Raw genomic sequence first — 20,558 nt, 5'->3', positions numbered from 1 at the left:
ACAATTTACTTCTTTTTATGCTGTGTTCATTAACAAATTACAACCATACCTCATGTTGTTGCACTTCACTTTATTGTGCTGCACAGATACTGTGCTTTCTACAAATTGAAGGTTTGTGGCAATCCTATCTTGAGCAAGTCTGTTGTCATTTTTCCAACAGCTTTGCCCACTTCACATTTTTGTGTGAAAACATCTTCACAACATCTCAAACTTTTTCATTATTATTACATTTCTATGGTCATCTATGATCAGTTTTTCAGATTTGCTGAAAGCTTAGATGATGGTTAGCATTTTTTAGCAATAAAATATTTTTAAATTAAAATATGTACATTGCTTTTTAAATATATAATGCTATTGCACACTTAATAGACCCCCATAGAGTGTAAACATACCCTTTATATGCGCTGGGAAACCAAAAACTTTGACTTGTTTTATTGTGATACTTGCTTGATTGTGGCGATCTGGCCCTGAACCTGCGGCATGCCTGCATTTAGCTACGGTTATTTTTCATATGCTCAGCATCTACACTGGAGTTAAGATGCTGACACACCACCCTATTACAGTTTTAGAGTTTTCTGAAGTTGACAGTGTGTGTGTGTATTTTCATACATTTTCATGTTACTCATTAGCACCCTTTCATTTTGGCTTGAAGAACTCCTTTCAGCATTTCTTTTAAGACAGGCCAAGTGGCGATGCACTCCCTCAGCTTTTGTTCACCTGGGAATATCTTTATCTCTCATTTCTAAAGGATAACTTTACCAGATATGCTTGACTGGCAGTTTTCTCTTTCAGAACTTTGAACATATCATCCCACTCTCTCCTATAATGTTTCTGCTGAGAAATCTGCTAAGAGCCTAAAGGGGTTCTCTTGTAAGCCATGTTTCATTTCTCTTATTGCTTTGAAGATTCTCTGTCTTTGATTTTTGGTGTATTTATTCTAATGCATCTTGGAGAACATCTTTTTAGGTTGAACTTGTTTGGGGTCCTGTGAGCTTCCTCTTTTTAACATTTTATTTATTTATTCATGAGAGACACACAGAGAGAGGCAGGCAGAGGGAGAAGCAGGCTCCACGCAAGGAGTCCAATGTAGAACTCAACCCCAGACCCCAGGATTATGCCCTGAGCTGAAGGCAGACGCTCAACCGCTAAGCCACCCAGGTGTCCCTCCTATGAGCTTCTTGAATTTGGATGGACAAATCCCTCCTCCAGATTTGGGAGTTCTAGGCCATTATTTCTTTACATTTTTAAAAATTTTTTATTTATTTATGATAGTCACACACAGAGAGAGAGAGAGACATAGGCAGAGGGAGAAGCAGGCTCCATGCACTGGGAGCCTGACGTGGGATTCGATCCCGGGTCTCCAGGATCGTGCCCTGGGCCAAAGACAGGCGCCAAACTGCTGTGCCACCCAGGGATCCCCCATTATTTCTTTAAATAAACTTTCTGCCCCTTCTGGTTCTCCAATAACTTGCAGATTACTTCTACCAAGAGAAAGCTTTCTTCACACTTTAATTCTTCTGCCTCTGTCCTCCTCTGAATGTCTCCTGTTTTCTACCACACAGATTTTCTTTTCTGCTTAATTCTGCTGGTGGTGCTCTCTGTTGCATTTTTTCATTTTATTTGCTATATTCTTTACCTCAAGAATTTCTGCTTTGTTCTATTTTATGTTTTTTATCTCTTTATTACACTTCTTGCTTGGTCACACATCGTTTTCCTGATTTCCTTGAATTATCTCTGTGTTTTCTTGTAGCTCATTGAGCTTCCTTAAAATAGCTGTTTTGAATTCTTAATCAGGTAAATCACAGATCTCCATGTCTATGGGGTTAGTTATTGAAGGATTACTGCGATCCTTTGGTGACATCATGTTTTATTTTTCATGTCCTTCATGTTTTGCACTGCTGTCTTCCCATTTGAAATGGCATTCACCTTCTCCAGTCTTCACTACCTGCTCTTGGGAGAAACATGCCTTGTTAGCTCTGCTGGAGAGTCTGAAGCTCTCTCAACCTCCTAAGGGTCCACGTGCTTCATGCTTCTTGCTCCCTCTTGTGGCAGAATTCTTAAGTTTGTATGCCTTCTTCAGATCCTGCAGTGAACCTGGCCCAGTGCTGACAGCTTCTCCTTTGTTCCCCCCTCCACCCCCCCCAAGGTGAAGGTGGCACTAAAGCTCAAGTTGAGGGTCTCTGGCTTGCAGGTTCGGGCGGGATTTCAGTGCATGCACACTAGCCATCTGTCAAGGCTTGTTCTTGCTCCACAGTAGGGAGAGGGCCTCCCGGTCAGCATCCAGCACAGCTGGGGGGGGGGGGGGGAGGGGGCAGTGCTTGCTCACTCTTGCTTCCCACCCCCACTCCAGAGAACTCACAGGCCAAGGCCTCCTCCCCAAGCTGAGCTCTCCTAGGGGAGGGAAGATGAAGATAAAATCAAGCTGTTTTCTTACTCTCTCCAGTGCATCACATCACGCTAGAACATCTTCAGAAACCTGGACTTTCACAAAGGCTCTTTTCATCTATTGATTATCTAAGACAGTGTTTTCCAGGGGCTCCAGGACCACAGCTGAGAGGGGCTGGAGCTGGTTCATGGACCATTGTAGGGTTCACAGTCAGGACCAAGGTATATATATGCCTATTACCTGACACAAAGGTGAACAAGACTTCTCCTGGGTCCATTAGTGTATGGTGCTTCATCCCACAGCTCCCACACTTTTGTTTGTGGATGGATGTTAAATTAACGTTGTTGAGGGGGCAGATGAAAAGGAGGGAAAATCTTATTCTACCATGATGCTGATGTCACTTCTCTAGAAACTCATTTTAGACCCAGTCCGCTTAGCAATGTCTATTGAAGAAGGTGAAAGGAAGAGATAAGGGATGCCTGGGTGGCTTAGTTAAGTGTCTGTCTTTGGCTCAGGTCCTGATCTCAGGATCCTAGGAGGAGCCCTGCATTAGGTTCCCTGCTCAGCAGTGAGTCGGCTTCTCCCTTTGTGGTCTCCTGGTCCCAAATAAATAAGCAAAATCTTGAAAAAAAGAAAAAAAGAAAAAAAAGAAAAAAGAAAAAAAAAGTAGAGGGCAAATCTTTATAACGTTGGAGAAGGGGGGAAAATCAAGAACCAGGAACAACTTCTGAAGGTGTGGCCACTGAGGACCATTTCAGCTACAGGTGATCTAAAGCAAAGGATGAATAATATATTAAAATAAGATACAATCCAGGAAGAGGAAGAAATGGAATTTTAATACATTTAATCCTTTTCATATGATTTTTTACATGATACAGATTCATTCATTCAACAAAGAAATATTAAGCACCTACTATATGTAAGTTCTGGGAACTTCAAATACAAAAGTGAACAAAAAAAAATATATCTGTCTCCATGGAGCTTATTACCCTTAATGAGAACACATGCTTAGTGCAAAAACCTTTAGAAAATACTGAACCTTTTAAGGAAGAAAAGAAAAATATTCTCTCATTCCACCATCAAAAGAAGGCCAGTGTTCATATTTTGTTGCATTTTCCTTTTCACTTTTGTTATGCCTATATTCACACAACTATATAATTCAAAAATCGGGAGATTCCATTGTACCCGACTTACATAATAGTATACAACTTATGAAAGGATATGAAACTGTCAAGTTTTCTCCATTAAAAAGGCCAAATATCTTTCCAGAAATATTGTTTAGTCAGTTGTCTGAAAGATACTAGACTTTAAAATCACCAGGACTTGGGGGGACACTAGGCTGGCTCAGTCAATAGAGCATGCAACTCTTGATCTTGGGATTGTAGGTTCAAGCCCAATGTTGGATATAGTGATTACTTAAAAAAAAAAAATCAACAGGATTTGGTAATACATGAATTCGATTTTTTTGTGTGTGGGAGAAAAAAAGTATTTCAGGTTTATGAGTTGTTCTACTAATGGGTAGATGTAGGTATCAATAACCAAGATTATAATTTCTGTGGGGGAGGAGGTGCCTGGGTGGCTCAGACAGTTAAACATCTTCCTTTAACTCAGGTCATTATCTCAGGGTTCTGGGTCATGGGATCAAGTTCCAGTTCGGGCTCCCTGCTCAGAGGGGAGTCTGCTTTTTCCCCCTCTACCCCTCCCCCCCGCTTGTGATCTCTCTCGCTTTCATGTTGTCCCTCAAATAAATAGATAAAATCATTTAAAAAATAATAATTTCAGTGAGGGGAATAAATCCAATGTACAGATGTGGTTTGTTTTTTTTTTTTTTTTTTTCAGATGTGGTTTTGAGGTAACTTGGGAGCATCCCAGTAGAGCTCTGGAGCTGAATATCAATGCCTAAGCTGGAGATAGAGGTGTGGATTGCAAGACCAAGAGTGAGATCACCTAGCTAAAATGTGTAGAATAAGAAGATAGAAGCTGAATTCCAGGGAATTCCCACTATCCCAAAGATTTAGGTCTTGGTCTTCCCAGTGTAGGGGAGCCTGGGATGGCTAGGATGTATCTAGGACATTCCAGAGTTTTCACCTACTTTAGCATACACCTAAGATGGCTCTCATTGAGTCATCCCTTGGGTTTATCCCTAATAAAATGGGCTCATGGGGGTCAAAGTTGAGGTATAGATTTCTGTGTTTATCTTTCCCATCTTCCTCCCTCTACAGTCCTTGGATTCAGCTTAGATTTTTCCATAAGCTAAACAATATTTCACAGCTTGCAGTATGTGAAAAATCTTAGAATTTTGAATCATGCTAGGAAAGCCTGAAGAAAAGTCATACACTGGAAGTTTAGTAAAAGCACTACAAAGTCTCAAAATTATGTACAGAATGGAACTTTAAGAGTCCTAATAGAAAACTCACATTCTGGTAACTTGACTTTCAGAAGTCAAATGAATCATTCTTAAAGAGTTTAGCTTTAGGGATCCCTGGGTGGCACAGCGGTTTGGCGCCTGCCTTTGGCCCAGGGGCGATCCTGGAGACCCGGGATCGAATCCCACATCGGGCTCCGGTGCATGGAGCCTGCTTCTCCCTCTGCCTATGTCTCTGCCTCTCTCTCTCTGTCTGTGTGACTATCATAAATAAATAAAAATTAAAAAAAAAAAGACTTATAAAAAAAAAAAAGAGTTTAGCTTTAAAAACAAATGTCAACATACATTTGTTGAATGTCTGCTCTGAACCAACCACTGTCCTAGGCTCAAGAGTAGGTGCCAGGGGAGGCAGGAGGCCCCTCTGAAGCAAGGCTGCATATGCCTGAAAGGCCTCAACCATAGAACTGCAGTGACAGGAATTAAAGATAATTCTACAACTTTATGCTTTTATCCCTGCTTGCCACTATGAATTACTTTCTCCTCCTCCTCCCTCCTCCTCCTTTTTCCTCCTCCTCCTTCTTCTTCCTCCTCCTTCTTCTCTCTCTCTTTTTTTAAGAGAAGGAGAAGTAGGAGGAGAGGGGCATAGGGAGAGGAAGAGAGAGAATCTTAAATAGGCTCCGCCCAGTGTGGAGCCAAATGCAGATCTGGATCTCATGACCCTGAGATCAGACCTGAGCCAAAATTAAGAGTCAAACACTCAAGGGACTGAGACACCCAGATGCCCGTAGTCACCAGCTTCTATTGATTCTATTGTTGATACTGTGGTATTACTATGTCCAAGATCCATTTCAGATCTTTTCCATTTAGTTCTGTGATAGGCAGCTTCTAAGATCAATCCCAGTGATCATTACTCCCAGCACATACATTCTTTTGGCTGTGGGCTACACCTGGTGACTTGCTTCTAACAAATAAGAAACAGCAACAGTTGTGGAATGTCACTTCTGAGATTAGGTTAAAAAGAGACTTTGGCTCCTGTCTTGTTCACTTTCTCTGATGGAATCTAGCTATCAGTAACCTATCGGGAGCCCCACATGGAGGGAGGCCTTGCAAGAAAATTGAAGTCTTCAATTTTCCACACAGCGGGAACTGGACTCTATCAACAACTATCTGCCCAAGTGACCTTGGAAGCAGATCTTCCCCCAACCAACCCTTGAGATCACAGCGACTACAGCTGACATCTTGACTGCAACCTTGTGAGACACCCTGAAAATGCAGGGTGTCTAAGTATCATCCACACTCCTGACTCACAGAAACAGTAAAATAATGTTGTTTTAAGCCACACCATCTGGGGGAAATTTGTTACGCGCCTTTAATAACTAATACATCTTCCAATCTCAAACTTCTCCCAACACACACACACACACACACACACACATACACACACACACCTAATTTTGGCTTTTAGTAGATAAACTGGCCACCTATTTCATGGAGAAAATAGGGGTTTTCAGTTATGTAGGAATCTCAATTTTTGGAAGCAAATGTAACTCCTAAGGGCAACCAATCTATTAATCCTTCAAGTGATAATACAAGAAATGTCCTTCCATCTATATCTAAGTCTGATTCATTCACATATCCTCTCAACTTAATTTTCTCTAGCCTCTCTTGCACACTTAGCCCCTTTTCTTCCTGTATTTTTATCATGTCTAGCAGATCCTTCCCCATCAGCATTTAAATTACTTAAGTCTCTCCCATCCCAAAACACAATACGTAAAATTGGCTTGATTCATCACCCTCTATAAGTACTCCTTTCTCTTCTCCTTTATTTTTTAATGAGAATTCTATCATTATTATCTCATTTTATTTTCCTAATTATTCCTTAACCTACTTGGATATAGACTTTTTAAAAAAGATTTTATTTATTTGAGAGAGAGAGCACAAGAAAGGGGAAGAGGCAGAGGGAGAGGCAGGCTCCCTACTGAGCAGGGAACCCAATGCAGGGTTCAAACCCAGGACCCTGGGACAATGACCTGAGCTGAAGGCAGACCCTTAACTAACTGAACCACTCAGGCCCCTGGATATAGGCTTCTTACCATCCCAACTACCTTTCACAGAACTTAATTAAAAACTGTTCTGTCTTCTACCGAAGACATCCATGATGCCAAATCTAATGGTCCAACCATTCCTTTTCTTTAAAAAGATTTTATTTATTTGAAAGAGAGAGAGAGCACGTGCACAAGCAGGGGGAACAGCAGAGAGAAAAGGAGAAGCAGACTTCCCATTGAGCAGGGAGCCCAACATGGGGCTTGATCCCAGGATCCTATCTTAGCCAAAGGCAGACGTTTAACTGACTAAGCCACCCAGAAGCCCCAGGACCAACCATTTCTAATCTTTATTTAGCTTGACCACTTGGCAGCATCTGGCACTGCTGATCACAACCTCTCTTTTAAAATGTTGACCTCCTTGATGTCATATTCGTCTGTTCTTCCTCCTTTCTCCAGCAACCACATTGTTCTTTCAGGTTTTTCCTTTGTATTCAACCCATAAACACTGATAATGTTCAGGGGTAAAGTTCTTCCATCTTGACACTGTGCACCAAGAGTCCAAACTTTTTTTTTTTTTAAAGATTTGATTTATTTATTCATGAGAGACACAGAGAAAGAGGCAGAGACACAGGCAGAGGAAGAAGCAGGCTCCCTGCAAAGAGCCCAATGTGGGACTCGATCCCAGGACTCCAGGACTATGCCCTGGGCCGAAGGCAGGCACTAAACTTCTGAACCACCCAGGGATTCCCCCAAGACTCCAAACTTAAATGCTTTAGGAACAAGGCAAGCAAAGATGAATGATGTGGAGTTAAATCTAAGACATTAGAAAGTGATAAAAACTGAACTAGATAGCTCAAATCCCACATATATATAGAGGGCAGGTTCCCTTTGGCCTAGCCCAATTGTTGTATAGGAAAGTAGTTCTATACACTAGAATTTCCAAAAAGCCTATTTCTGGGACGCCTAGGTGGCTCAGCAGTTGAGTTGACACAGCACAGAACTTGACACAGGACTCAATCTAACAATCCTCAGATCATGCATGACCTGAGCCAAAATCAAGACTCACACACTTAACCAACTGGGCCAGGTGCCCCCTGCCTACTACTTCCAAGGGCAAGGGATGTAACTGACTTTCCTAAGACAAAAAGCAGAGAGGTGGGCACAGTGAGGAGACCGAAGAGTATGTCACAAATGAAAGAACAGGACAAAACCATAGCAAGAGAACTTAGTGTAACAAATATAAGTAACATGCCTGATAGAGAATTTAAAATAATGATCATAAAGACATTCACTGGACTTGAGTGGAGGACATCCGTGAGACCCTTAAAAAAGAGATTAAAAAGAGCCAGAGATAAAGAACACAATAAATTAAATTAAGAATACACTTGATGGAATAAATAGCAGGCTGGAAGAAGCAGAGGAATGAATTAATGAACTAAAAGAGTAATGGAAAGTAATCAAGATGAACAAATGAGAGACTTACGTAAAATGAGAATAAATTTAGGGAACTCAGTGACTCCATCAAGCTTAATAACACTTGCATTATAGGGATCCCAGAAGGACAAGAGAGAGAAAAGGGGGTAGAACATTTATTTGAAGAAATAATAGCTGAAAACTTCCCTAATTTAGGGAAGGAAACAGATATCCAGATCCAGGAGGCACAGAAATCCCCCAACAAAACCACAGCAAGACACATAGTAATCAAAATGGCTAAAAGTAGTGGTAAAGAAAAAATTTTTAAATCCGCAAGAGAGAAGTTACATACAAGGGAAACTCCATAAGGCTATCAGAGGATTTTTCATCAGAAGCTTTACAAGCTAGAAGGGAGTGGCATATCTATTCTAAGTGCTGAAAGGGAAAAAAATCTACAGCCAAGAATGCTCAATCCAGCAAGGCTATCATTCAGAATGGGAGAGATAAAGAGTTTCTCAGACAAACAAAAACTAAAGGAGCTCATGAACCCTAAACTAGCTCTATAAGAAATATTAAAGGGTACTCTGTGTATGGAAAGGAAAGATGGTGAGAGCATGAAAAGAAGGAAACACAAAAACAGTAAAAAAAAAAAAAAAAAAAAAAAAGCATTTCTGGGACACCTGGGTGGCTCAGTGGTTGAGCATCTGCCTTCAGCTCAGGCCATGATCCCTGGGTCCTGGGATGGAGTCCTGGATCAAGCTGCCCGCAGGGAGCCTGTTTCTCCCTCTGCCTATGTCTCTGCCTCTTTCTATGTGTCTCTCATGAATAAATAAATAAAATCTTTAAAAAAATTATTATTTCTGTAAAGCACCAGTCAAGGATTCATAAAATAAAAGGGTGTAAAATATGGTAACAAATACCTAAAACTTCAGGGGGAGAAAGGAGGAAAAATGTGTTCAACCTTAAGCGACCATCAACTTAACAGAGACTATTATATGCAGATGTTATATACAAACCTAATGGTAACCACAAATCAAAAACCACTAATAGATCTGCAAAGAATAAAGAGAAAGGAATCAAAGTATATCACTAAAGAAAATCAGCAAACTATAAAAGAAAGAGAAGGATCAAAAAAACACTATAAAAATAAGTAACAGAACAGCAACAAATACATATCTAGCACTAAGTACTTTGACTGTAAATGTACTAAGTATTCCAATCAAAACACATAAGGTGACAGAGTGGGTAAAATAAGACCTACCTATATGCTGCCTTTAAGAATCTCATTTCAGACCTAAAGACACTTGCAGACTAAAAGTGAGGGGGATGGAGAAACATTTATCATGCACACAGATGTCAAAAGAAAGCCAGACTAGCAATAGTTAAACAAAATAGAGTTTATTTTTTTAAAAATATGTTATTTATTTATTTATTTATTTATTTATTTATTTATTCATGAGAGACAGAGAGAGAGAGAGAGGCAGAGACACAGGCCAAGGGAGAAGCAGGCTCCATGCAGGGAGCCCAACGTGGGACTCGATTCAGGGACTCCAGGATCATGCCCTGGGCCGAAGGTGGCACCAAACCGCTGAGCCACCCGGGCTGCCCACAAAATATACTTTAAAACAAAGACTAGGGGATCCCTGGGTGGCGCAGTGGTTTAGCGCCTGCCTTTGGCCCAGGGCGTGATCCTGGAGACCCGGGATCGAATCCCACGTCGGGCTCCCGGTGCATGGAGCCTGCTTCTCCCTCTGCCTGTGTCTCTGCCTCTCTCTCTCTCACTGTGTGCCTATCATAAATAAAAAATAAAAATAAAAAAAATTAAAATAAATAAATAAATAAAACAAAGACTATAAAAAGAGACAAAAAGGTGAAAATCCAACAAGAAGATATAACAACTATAAATATTTATTCACCCAACATAAAACAAATGTTTGTTTGTTGTTAACAAACAAATGTTTGTTAATGACAAACGAAGAAACTAATTGATAGCAATACAATAATAGTAGGGGATTTTAACACCCCACTTACATGGATGGACAAATCATCCAAACAGAAAACCAACAAGGAAACAGCAGCTTTGAATGATACACTGGACCAGATGGATTTAACAGGTATATTCAGAACATTTGATCCTAAAGCAGCAGAATACACATTCTTTTCAAGTGCACACAGAACATTCTCCAGAATAGGTCACATATTAGGCCACAAAACAAGTCTCAACAGATTCAAAAAGATGAAAGTCATACTATCATTTTTTCTGGCCACAACACTACAAAACCAGTAGTTTTGTAACTACTACAAAATCAGCCACAAGAAAAAAATCTGGAAAGACCACAAATATATGGAGTCTAAATAATATGCTACTAAATAATGAATGGGTCAACCAGAAAATAGAAGAAATTAAAAAGTACATGGAAACAAATGAAAATGAAAACACAATGGTCACAAACCTCTGGGATGCAGCAAAAGCAATTCTAAGAGGGAAGTGTATAGCAATACAGGCCTACTTCAAGAAGCAAGAAAAATCTTAAATAAACAACCTAACAACAAACAAAACCCAAAAACAGCAGAAGAAAGGAAATAATAAAAATTAGAGCAAAAATAAATGATATAGAGACTAAAAAACAAAAACAAAAACAAAAACATTAGAGGGGATCCCTGGGTGGCTCAATGGTTAAGTAAGTGCCTGCCTTTGGCCCAGGGCATGATTCTGGAGTCTCGGGATCAAGTCCCAAGTCAGGCTCCCTGCATGGAGCCTGCCTCTCTCTTTCTCTGTCTCTCTCATGAATAAATAAATAAATAACATCTTTGAAAAAAAAAAAAAAAAAACACAATAGAACAGATCAATGAAACCAGGAGCTGTTTCTTTGAAAATATCAACAAAACTGATAAATCTCTAGCCAGACTCATGAAAGAGACACAGAGGGAGAAAGAGGATTCAAATAAACAAAATCACAAATAAAAGATGAGAAATAACAACCAACAGCACAGAACCAGTGTAAGAGAATATTATGAAAACCTATATGCCAATAAACTGGACAACCTAGAAGAAATGTATAAATTCCTAGAAACATAACCAACGAAGACTGAAACAGTAAGAAAAAGAAAATTTGAACATTCTGATTACTAGCAAGGAGATTGAATCAGTAATAAAAGAATTCCCAGGGATCCCTGGGTGGCTCAGCGGTTTGGTGCCTGCCTTCAGCCCAGGGCCTGATCCCGGAGATCCGGGATCGAGTCCCATGTTGGGCTCCCTGCATGGAGCTTGCTTCTCCCTTGGCCTGTGTCTCTGCCTCTCTCTCTCTCTCTCTGTGTCTCTCATGAATAAATAAAATCTTTTTAAAAAAAATAAAAATAAAAGAATTCCCAAGAAACAAAATCCAGGACCAGATGGCTTCATAGGTGAATTCTACCAAACATTTAAAAAAGAGTTATAATACCTATTCTCAAACTGTTCCAAAAAAATAGAAGGAAAACTTCCAAATTCATTTTATGAGGCCAGTATCATCTTGATAACCAAAACCAGATAAAGATGCCACAAGAAAAGAGAACTACAGGCCAATTTCTCTTATGAACATAGATGCAAAAATCCTCAACAAAATACCAGCAAACGGAATCCAACAATACATTCAAAAAATCATTTACTATGCTCAAGTGGGATTTATTCCCAGGTTGCAAGCGTTGTTTAATATTCACAAACCAATCAATAGAAAACATCACAACAATAGAAAAAGGATAAAAACCATATGATCATATCAATAGACACAGAATAAAGCATTCAACAAAGAACAATACCTATTCATGATAAATGCCTTCAACAAAATAGGTTTAGAGGAAACATACCTCAACATAATAAAAGCCACCTATGAAGAACTCACAGCAAACACCATGCTCAATGGGGAGAAACTGAGAGCTTTTCCCCTAAGGTCAGGGACAAGATAAGGATGTCCACTGTCATCACTTTCATTCAACATAGTACTGAAAGTCCTAACCACAGCAATCAGACAACAAAAAAGAAATAAAAGGCATCCAATCAGTAAGGAAGAAGTAAAGCTGTCACTATTTGCAGATGACACGATACTCTACATAGAAAATTCGAGATTCCACCAAAAAAATACGAGAACTGATAAATGAATTCAGTAAAGTTGCAGGATACAAAATCAACGAGCAGAAATCTGTTGCATTTCTATACACTAAAAACGTAGCAGCAGAGAGAGGTTAAGAAAACAATCATTTACAATTATATCAAAAATAGTAGATACCTTGGAATAAACCTACTAACAAGGTGAACAACCTGTATCCTGAAAACTGTAAAACAGTAATGAAAGAAATGGAAGACAACACAAAGAAATGGAAAGACATACCTTGCTCAAGTATTGGAAGAACAAATACTGTTAAAATGTCTGTATTATCCAAAGCAATCTACATATTACAGTCCCTATGGAAATACCAACAGCATTTTCACAGAACTCGCACAAACAATCCTCAAATTTATGTGGAACCACAAAAGACCCTGATAGCCAAAGGAATTTTGAAAAGGAAGAGTTGGAGGCATCACAATTCTAGACTTTAAGTTATATTACAAAGCTGTAGTAATCAAAACAGTATGATACCGGTACAAATATAGACGTATAGTTCAATGGAACAAAACAGAAAACCCAATCATATGGTCAATTAATCTTTGACAAAGGGCAGCCTGGGTGGCTCAGTGGTTTAACGCTGCCTTCAGCCCAGGGCCTGATCCTAGAAACCAGGGATCGAATCCCACATCGGGTTCCCTGCATGGAGCCTGCTTCTCCCTCTGCTTGTGTCTCTGCCTCTCTCTCCTCTCTGTGTATTCTCATGAATAAATAAATAAAATCTTTATAAAAAAAAATCTTTGACAAAGCAGGGAAGAATATCCAATGGTTTGAAGAAGTCTTTTCAAAAAAATGGTGTTGGGAAAACTGTTCAGATACATGTAAAAGAATAAAGCTGGCCACTTTATCACACCATCCACAAAAATAAATTCAAAATGGAATTAAAGACCTGTGTGACCTGAAACCATAAAAATCCTAGAAGAAAGCATAGGCAGTATTATCTCTGACATTGACTGTAACAATATTTTTCTAGCTATGTCTCCTGAGTCCAGATAAGTAAAAGCAGGGATCCCTGGGTGGCTCAGTGGTTTAGCACCTGCCTTTCGCCCCAGGGCATGATCCTGGAGTCCTGGGATTGAGTCCCACCTTGGGCTCCCTGTGTGGAGGCTACTTCTTCCTCTGCCTGTGTGTCTGTCACTCTCTCTCTCTGTGTCTCTCATGAATGAATAAATGAAAAATCTTAAAAAAAAAAAAAAGATAAGTAAAAGCAAAAATAAACGATTGGGACTACATCAAAATAAAAAAACTTCTGCGCAGGCAAGGAAACAATCAACACAACTAAAAGGCAACTTACTAAATGGAAGAAGGTATTTGCAAATGACATATCCAATAAAGAGTATCCAAAACATATAAAGAACTTATGCAACTCAACACCAAAAACCCCCCCAAATAATCCAATTTAAAAATGCCTTGTTGTTGACATCCTGTTTAGTTGTCTCCTTAAAATTATCTCTCCGCTCCTCATCGCTTCTCCCCATTTTCCCCAGCTATCTTCTCCATTTTGGTAAAACTGTGCCAATAACCCATCCACTCAAGCCAGAAATCTAGGAGCCATTCTTGAGTGTTCTTCTCTCTCACCATCAATATCCAATATTAGTTACTTAGTACCCATGACATGCTTCCCAACCAATGTTGATTCTATTTCTAGATTCCATACAATTCTCCAATCCCACTTGCCACTATGATTTCATCTGGATTACGAATAGCCTCCCCCTGGTCTCTACTCTTTGCCTCTTCTTCCATTTAGCCTATTGTCCATATTGGTGCTTAGAATGATCTCTTTAGAGAGTAAATCTTGGGATTGAGGTAAAATGGCGGGCTCGTCCTGCCGCTGACACAGGGATGAAAATAGTTACACGTGGAAGCAGAATTTAAAATCCGTCTCTTCAAATCATCTTTCACACCACCCAATAGCATCTTGATTCACCATGGCGTTGGCAGCAGTAAAATGGGCAATATCAAACAGAACTGTCTGGAAACATTTATTTCCAATTCAAAATGGAGCTTTATATTGTTTTTGTCATAAATCTACATATTCTGGGATCCCTGGGTGGCGCAGCGGTTTAGCGCCTGCCTTTGGCCCAGGGCGCGATCCTGGAGACCCGGGATCGAATCCCACGTCGGGCTCCCGGTGCATGGAGCCTGCTTCTCCCTCTGCCTATGTCTCTGCCTCTCTTTCTCTGTGTGTGACTATCATAAATAAATAAAAAATTTTAAAAAATCTACATATTCTCCTCTACCAGATGACTATAATTGCAAAGTAGAGCTTGCTTTGACATCTGATGGCAGGACGATAGTATGTTACCACTCTTCTGTGGACATTCCATATGAGCATACAAAACCTATCCCTCGGCCAGATCCTGTGCATAATAATGAAGAAACATATGACCAAGTGCCGAAAACCAGACTAGAAGAAAAAAATGAACACTTTGAGTAAGGACTCATGATAGAACCACCTAGCAAAATGTTCTTTACTACTAAGCACCGTTGGTATCCTCGTGGATGTTTCATAGACGTCGTAGGAAACTGAATCCTCCAAAAGACAGATGATACTGAGGTTTTCAGGAATCAAAAAGATGTTATCTTGTGTCTCATTTGCCATTTGAGAAACGCAATGGAGTATATTCACTAATATGTTATATAGGAAAATAATAATAAAATGTCTTTTCGTATGTTAAAAAAATAAAATAAAATAAAAAGTAAATCTTGGGCAGCCTGGGTGGCTCAGCGGTTTAGCGCCTACCTTCATCCCAGGGCGTGACCCTGGAGACCCCAGATGACTGGCATGTCGGGCTCCCTGCATGGAGCCTGCTTCTCCCTCCGCCTGTGCCTCTGCCTCTCTCTCTTTGTTTCATCTCTGTGTATTCTTATGAATAAATAATAAAATCTTTAAAAAAAAATAAAGGGGATCCCTGGGTGGCGCAGCGGTTTGGCGCCTGCCTTTGGCCCAGGGCGCGATCCTGGAGACCCGGGATCGAGTCCCACGTTGGGCTCCCGGTGCATGGAGCCTGCTTCTCCCTCTGCCTGTGTCTCTGCCTCTCTCTCTCTCTCTCTGTGACTATCATGAATAAATAAATAAAATCTTTAAAAAAAATAAAATAAAATAAAAAAATAAAAAAATAAAAAAAAATAAAGAGTAAGTCTTAAGATGTTACTATCCTGCTCAACCTTCAAGGTTTCCCATTTGCGATTGTAAGAAAACCTATCACCTTTAGCACTGTTTACAAGGCCCCTGTGGGTCTGTCCCACCAAACTTCCTTTAGTTCCCGAAATGCTATGATCTCAGGGCCTCTGGATGCGCTCGCTGTCCACCTGCTGACGGACACCCACAGACACTGGCTTTCCTGGCCGCTCCCCACCCCCACCCCATTACCTTGTTCTTCACATCTCATAACACCCAGAAATGCACCCAGATAATTAACTGTCCAAAAATACCTATCAGACTAAGTTTAGGAAGGCAGAAAACACATTCGCCTTGCTCACCAGTGCCCACCCCGGCGCTGGCGCCCTAGAAATGCCTGTTGAGATAATGATGCCACTCACCCTTGCATACAGACTGCTATTTTGGGTCTTTCCCTGACCCCCACTCTATTTTCTTGTGAGAAAAAAAAAGTAAATCTCCACTCGTGATCTTCCAAAGCATCCCCCCCCCCCCCCCAGGTGAACGGGTGAATGACCCAGCCAAGCGACCAAGGACGCCGCGTAAGTCCCCGGCCTCCTCCGGCGCGGGGGTTGGGGAGCGGAGCGGCAGCAAGAGCGCCGCGCTCGTCCAGGATCGTCGAGGAGCGGAGCCAGGTCGCGAGCCCCGCGAGCACGTGCCGCCCGCCGAGCGCCGGGAGGAAGGTCCCAGGGGCCGGAACGTGCTCGCGCCCGGGGCCGCCGCCGCCGCCGCCGCCGCCGCGACGCGACTGCCCGGGGCGCGGGGCGAGCGCACGTGCGCCGGGGGACCCAGCGGAGGCCGCGTCCGGCGCTCGCGGGGAGATGGAGGGCGAGGCGCTGGGCAGCGGGGGGGCGCTGCGTGGGCCGAGCCTCGCCCCGCGAGGGGAGAGCGAGGACCGAGACGCCGCGAGGGCCCGCCGGCAGCGGGCGAGGACCACGAGCTAGGTGAGGCGGGCCGACCCGGGCTCGGGAGGGAAGGGGGCGGGGCGGGGCGGCGGGCGCCGCGGATAAAAGCGCCCTGGGAGCGCGCGGCGAGCTCACTCTCCCGAGGTCGGGGGCGGCGGCGCGCGCGCACCTGAGCTCCGGCGGGGGGCGGAAGGGCGGCGACTTAGGATCCCCGCCCCGGGCTCGGCCTGGCCCGCGGCTGGCCCAGCCCCACCGCCGCCGGACTTCCTCGTTTCGGCGGTCGCGGCCTGGCGCTCGCCGAGCTTCGATCCTCCGGGTCGACTCCGCCCCCACCGGCCGGGGCGCGGCCCGTTCCCTCAGTGGTCGGCGTTGGGTCGGCGTCCGCGTCAGCCGGAGCCCAGCGCGGTGACGCAGCACGTCGACGTAAGTGACGCGCAGGCCCGGGCCGCTCCTCCTTCCCTGAGTGAGTGCCGGCCCGGTCGGGGCGGGGGAGAAGCGGGAGGGCGGGGGAGGGAGAGGCGACCCGGGAGTCGTTGTGGGCCGCGGGCCGGACCGGGTCCCGGGGCGGCGGGAGCCAGGGCCGGGCAGAAGGGCCTGGCGGGCCGTTGGGGGGCCGCCACGACTGTCGGGTCCCTTCCGCTGCCGGACCTGCGCGCCCCGGCGCCCGGAGCCTCCGGCGCTCTGCCCACCCCGCTGCAGCTCGCGTCTCCCGACTCCAATTAGGTCAGGCTCGGAGTCCCGCGGCCGCGGCTCCGGCCCCCAACGCGCGGCGGCCACCCGGCTCGCCTTTCTTTCTTCCCTCGCCTTCCTCTCCTCTTGCCTCACCCTCCCCCCTTCTTTTCACGTAGCTGGGGTTTTGGGGTTTTTTTGTTGTTGTTGTTGTTGTTGTTATTTTATGCTTAAGGGGTTTTGTACCTCAGCCCGAGCTCATGGGTGTACGTTATCATGCTCCTCTTTTGTAGAGCAACCCGACGGCCATGGAGGCCGAAGAGACGATGGAATGCCTTCAGGAGTTCCCGGAACATCATAAAATGATCCTGGACCGATTGAATGAACAGCGGGAGCAGGATCGGTTTACTGACATCACCCTGATTGTCGACGGTGGGTACGGTGGTGGGCAGAGCATCGAATTTGTGGCTTCCGTTCTTATCTCCCCTTCCCCCACCCGCTTTTTCTACCCACCTTCCATGGCTAGTGCCTGTCGAGTGTGCGCTGGGACCCGGGGGTGGAGTGGGGTGCGGAACTTGTCAGTGTCCACTCGGACCGTGTTGCAGAAGGCTAGGTGGCTAGTCATGCTTTCAACGTAATCATCGCATCTTAACTTTTTGCAGCCTTTTTGAAGTTTTCCTGTTGCACACTTGAGAGCAAGATAATAGCGTTGGAGAGAGGGAAGCTCTCTCTAAATGTTTGGTTAATAGCCTTCTATTCATCAGCTGCTTTGAGGAGCCTTTTACAGCAATCATGTGGGAAATGTGGATTCTTTTTCTCGTTTCCCAGATGGTCTCGGAGGGAGAGTGTGAGAGATTCCTTTGCAGCACTGGTACCCTCTTTGGGAAGCCTCCAAATCCAATGGGGTCTTTACCAGTATTAGGAGTTGTCGTTCGTTATTCAGGAGGCAAACGCAGTTTGGGTATCTTTTCTGTTTAGTGAAAATAGGCTTCTCGAGGGCAGCCCGGGTGGCTCAAGAGGTTTAGCGCCGCCTTCAGCCCAGGGCGCGATCCTGGGGTCCTGGGATTGAGTCCCACGTGGGGCTCCCTGCATGGAGCCTGCTTCTCCCTCTGCCTGTGTCTCTGCCTCTCTCTCTCTCTCTCTCTCTCTCTCTCTCTGTCTCTCATGAATAAATAAATAAAATCTTCAAAAATAAAAAAAGGCTTCTTGAGGCAAGGTATCCTTTATTACTGATCAGCTGTATTGTAGGTCTGCTGCTTCCAAATAGTAGGCATATTAACATGTTTTCCATAGCAAATATGTCAAGCTTTATGCTTATTCTATGGCTTTTTCTTCTCTCTTTCCAAAAGATGTATAATATTTTGGGTTGTGTTTATATTTAGCAGTTTTAAATGAATAGGATATATCTTGAAGAAGCTCCTTACCTCTTTTAGTTTTGTAAACTGACTTTTATAAAACTAACTTAATAAAAGATCTTTGAGATAATGATTTGGCTTCATGTCTAATTAAGATTGAAATTTAACAAGATAGCTGCTAAGATTATTCTGATTTTAGTTCGGTAATTTATATAGTCTTATGGTTATAATGTGGAGAAAGGTTTATTTTATATAAATTTACTACTTTATTTGTTGGTCTTTTGTGTGTGATACCTTTTTTTTTTTTTTTTTTTTTTTTTTTTTTTGATCTAGGACACCATTTTAAGGCCCACAAGGCTGTTTTGGCTGCTTGCAGTAAGTTCTTCTACAAATTCTTTCAGGAGTTTACTCAGGAACCTTTGGTGGAGATAGAAGGTAAATGTCTGTTTTAAGTATAATACTTAGCAGATGTTATAATTGATGAAGAAGCATTAGTTAATTTAGCAAGATACTATAGGAAATAGCCATCTCAAATAGTTTATATTAGGTGATTGGGTAAATTGTCCTTTTGACACTTGAGAATTCTTACTTTCAGTAAAGTGCTTGGTAAAACGATCTACCATCTACATTGGATGGTAGATGTTGGTCTCTTAAAGGAGTCTTTTCCACTTCTAAAATGAGTGGTCACTCTTTTGGAAACGTGTTAAAAGTAAATTCCCATCTTTGTTCAGTGGGCTTATGTTTCAGACTGATGGGGATGCTTCAGGTTACAGTAGAGAGTTCTTTACTAGCAGAGGTACATATGACATGCACAGAATGAAGTGAGCTGCCATAATATGGAAAAGGCTAGGAAATAGGAAAGATGAACTGAAATAGCATTCAGAAGCTCTAGTGGATATAGAGTTTGGGATAGAAGGAATCATTTAATAGATACTACCTTAAAGTAGAAAGTGATTCTTGTACTTGCTTGACTTTTATAATAGTGGCTCCTCAAGTGCCAGCAATAGTGCTGTGTAGTTTTTGTGCCTTTTCTAAGATTTACAGCAATCCTTTGAAGTGAGTGGTATTATTTCATATTTTTACCTCAGGGAACAGGCTCTAAATGGTTGCTTGCTCATTGTTGTCCAGCTAGCAAGGGATTCACTTTGTGCTGTTAATTACTATGTTTTTTTCTTATACTGTCATGTTACCTACTCTTCCCTGTCATCCAAAACTGTAGGAAAAAAAAAAAAAAGCTTGCCTATGTGAATACAGAATTTTAGCTCTCTCAGTATTCTTGAGTCTTGGTTTTGTATCTTTTTCACAGTGTATATAGTTTTTGTTATAAATGAGTTGCCTAGAAACACTATTCCCTTAGGGAAATTTGATGCTCTGGGGAATAAAATGTAAAAAGTTAAGCATATTCTTTTTGGGGGTATACTCCAATTTATCTAGCATGCTGGCCAATACCTCCATAGATAATCTTTTCATTATCTGTGATGGACAGAGCCATAGGCATAATGGAAATCCACGAAGCTTACTGAAGTGAGAATCTAGCTGTGCCTGTACGGTATTGGTTTCTATTACAGGGCAAGACTTCATCCATTTATTTATCTGAGGTACTGTGTGACGCCAAGCAGGTTACTTTTACTTCAGTTGTGTATTTGCCTCTTCATCTGAAGACTCATTACTTCATAGGCTTGTAATGATTAATTGAAATAACATGTGCAGAGTGCTGAGCACAGTATTTGGTACATTGTTAAACTTAGTAAGTTGGGGCTATTTGTCAAATTGAAAACGTGTTATATGTTATGCACTGTGCTAGACCCGGACGTGAAGAATTGATGAATAAGACAGCCCTTAAAGAATTTGCAAATTTGATCACAGATAAGTAGTAGATATTAGAAACACACACACACAAAACGCAAAAAAAGTGTTACAGTGACTTTCATGGTGGAATGGTGGTTTAGTCTACCTTAGGAAAGATTTCAAAAAGGAATTGATTTCTGTTTCTTTCTTTTTTTTTATTTTTAAGGATTTTATTTATTCATGAGAGACAGAGAGAGAGGCAGAGAGAGAAGCGGGCTCCTCTCAGGGAGCCCAATGTGGGACTCGATCCCTGATTCTGGGATCACGCCC

At 42.4% G+C, this 20,558-nt stretch overlaps 1 protein-coding gene across 7 annotated transcripts in view; it reads left to right on the top strand.

The window, feature by feature from the left end:
* Nucleotides 1-16,308: 16,308 nt before the first annotated feature.
* Nucleotides 16,309-20,558, top strand: part of ZNF131 (zinc finger protein 131) — a 31,220-nt gene continuing 26,970 nt past the window's right edge. For 2 of the 7 annotated variants that reach the window (XM_072824728.1, XM_072824723.1), the window contains exons 1-3: nt 16,792-16,879; nt 17,379-17,517; nt 18,774-18,875. In XM_072824728.1, the coding sequence (XP_072680829.1) occupies nt 17,394-17,517; nt 18,774-18,875 (226 nt within the window). In that variant the 5' untranslated portion in view covers nt 16,792-16,879; nt 17,379-17,393. Of the gene's footprint in view, nt 16,456-16,707; nt 16,880-16,902; nt 17,140-17,378; nt 17,518-18,773; nt 18,876-20,558 lie in introns of those variants that run through there. The other 5 variants (XM_072824726.1, XM_072824727.1, XM_072824724.1 and 2 more) reach the window with 5 other exon arrangements.

The sequence above is a fragment of the Canis lupus genome, chromosome 4 (genome assembly GCF_048164855.1).
Source record: "Canis lupus baileyi chromosome 4, mCanLup2.hap1, whole genome shotgun sequence".
Taxonomy (NCBI): Eukaryota; Metazoa; Chordata; class Mammalia; order Carnivora; family Canidae; genus Canis; species Canis lupus.
This window is presented reverse-complemented; position numbering and strand designations above follow the sequence as displayed.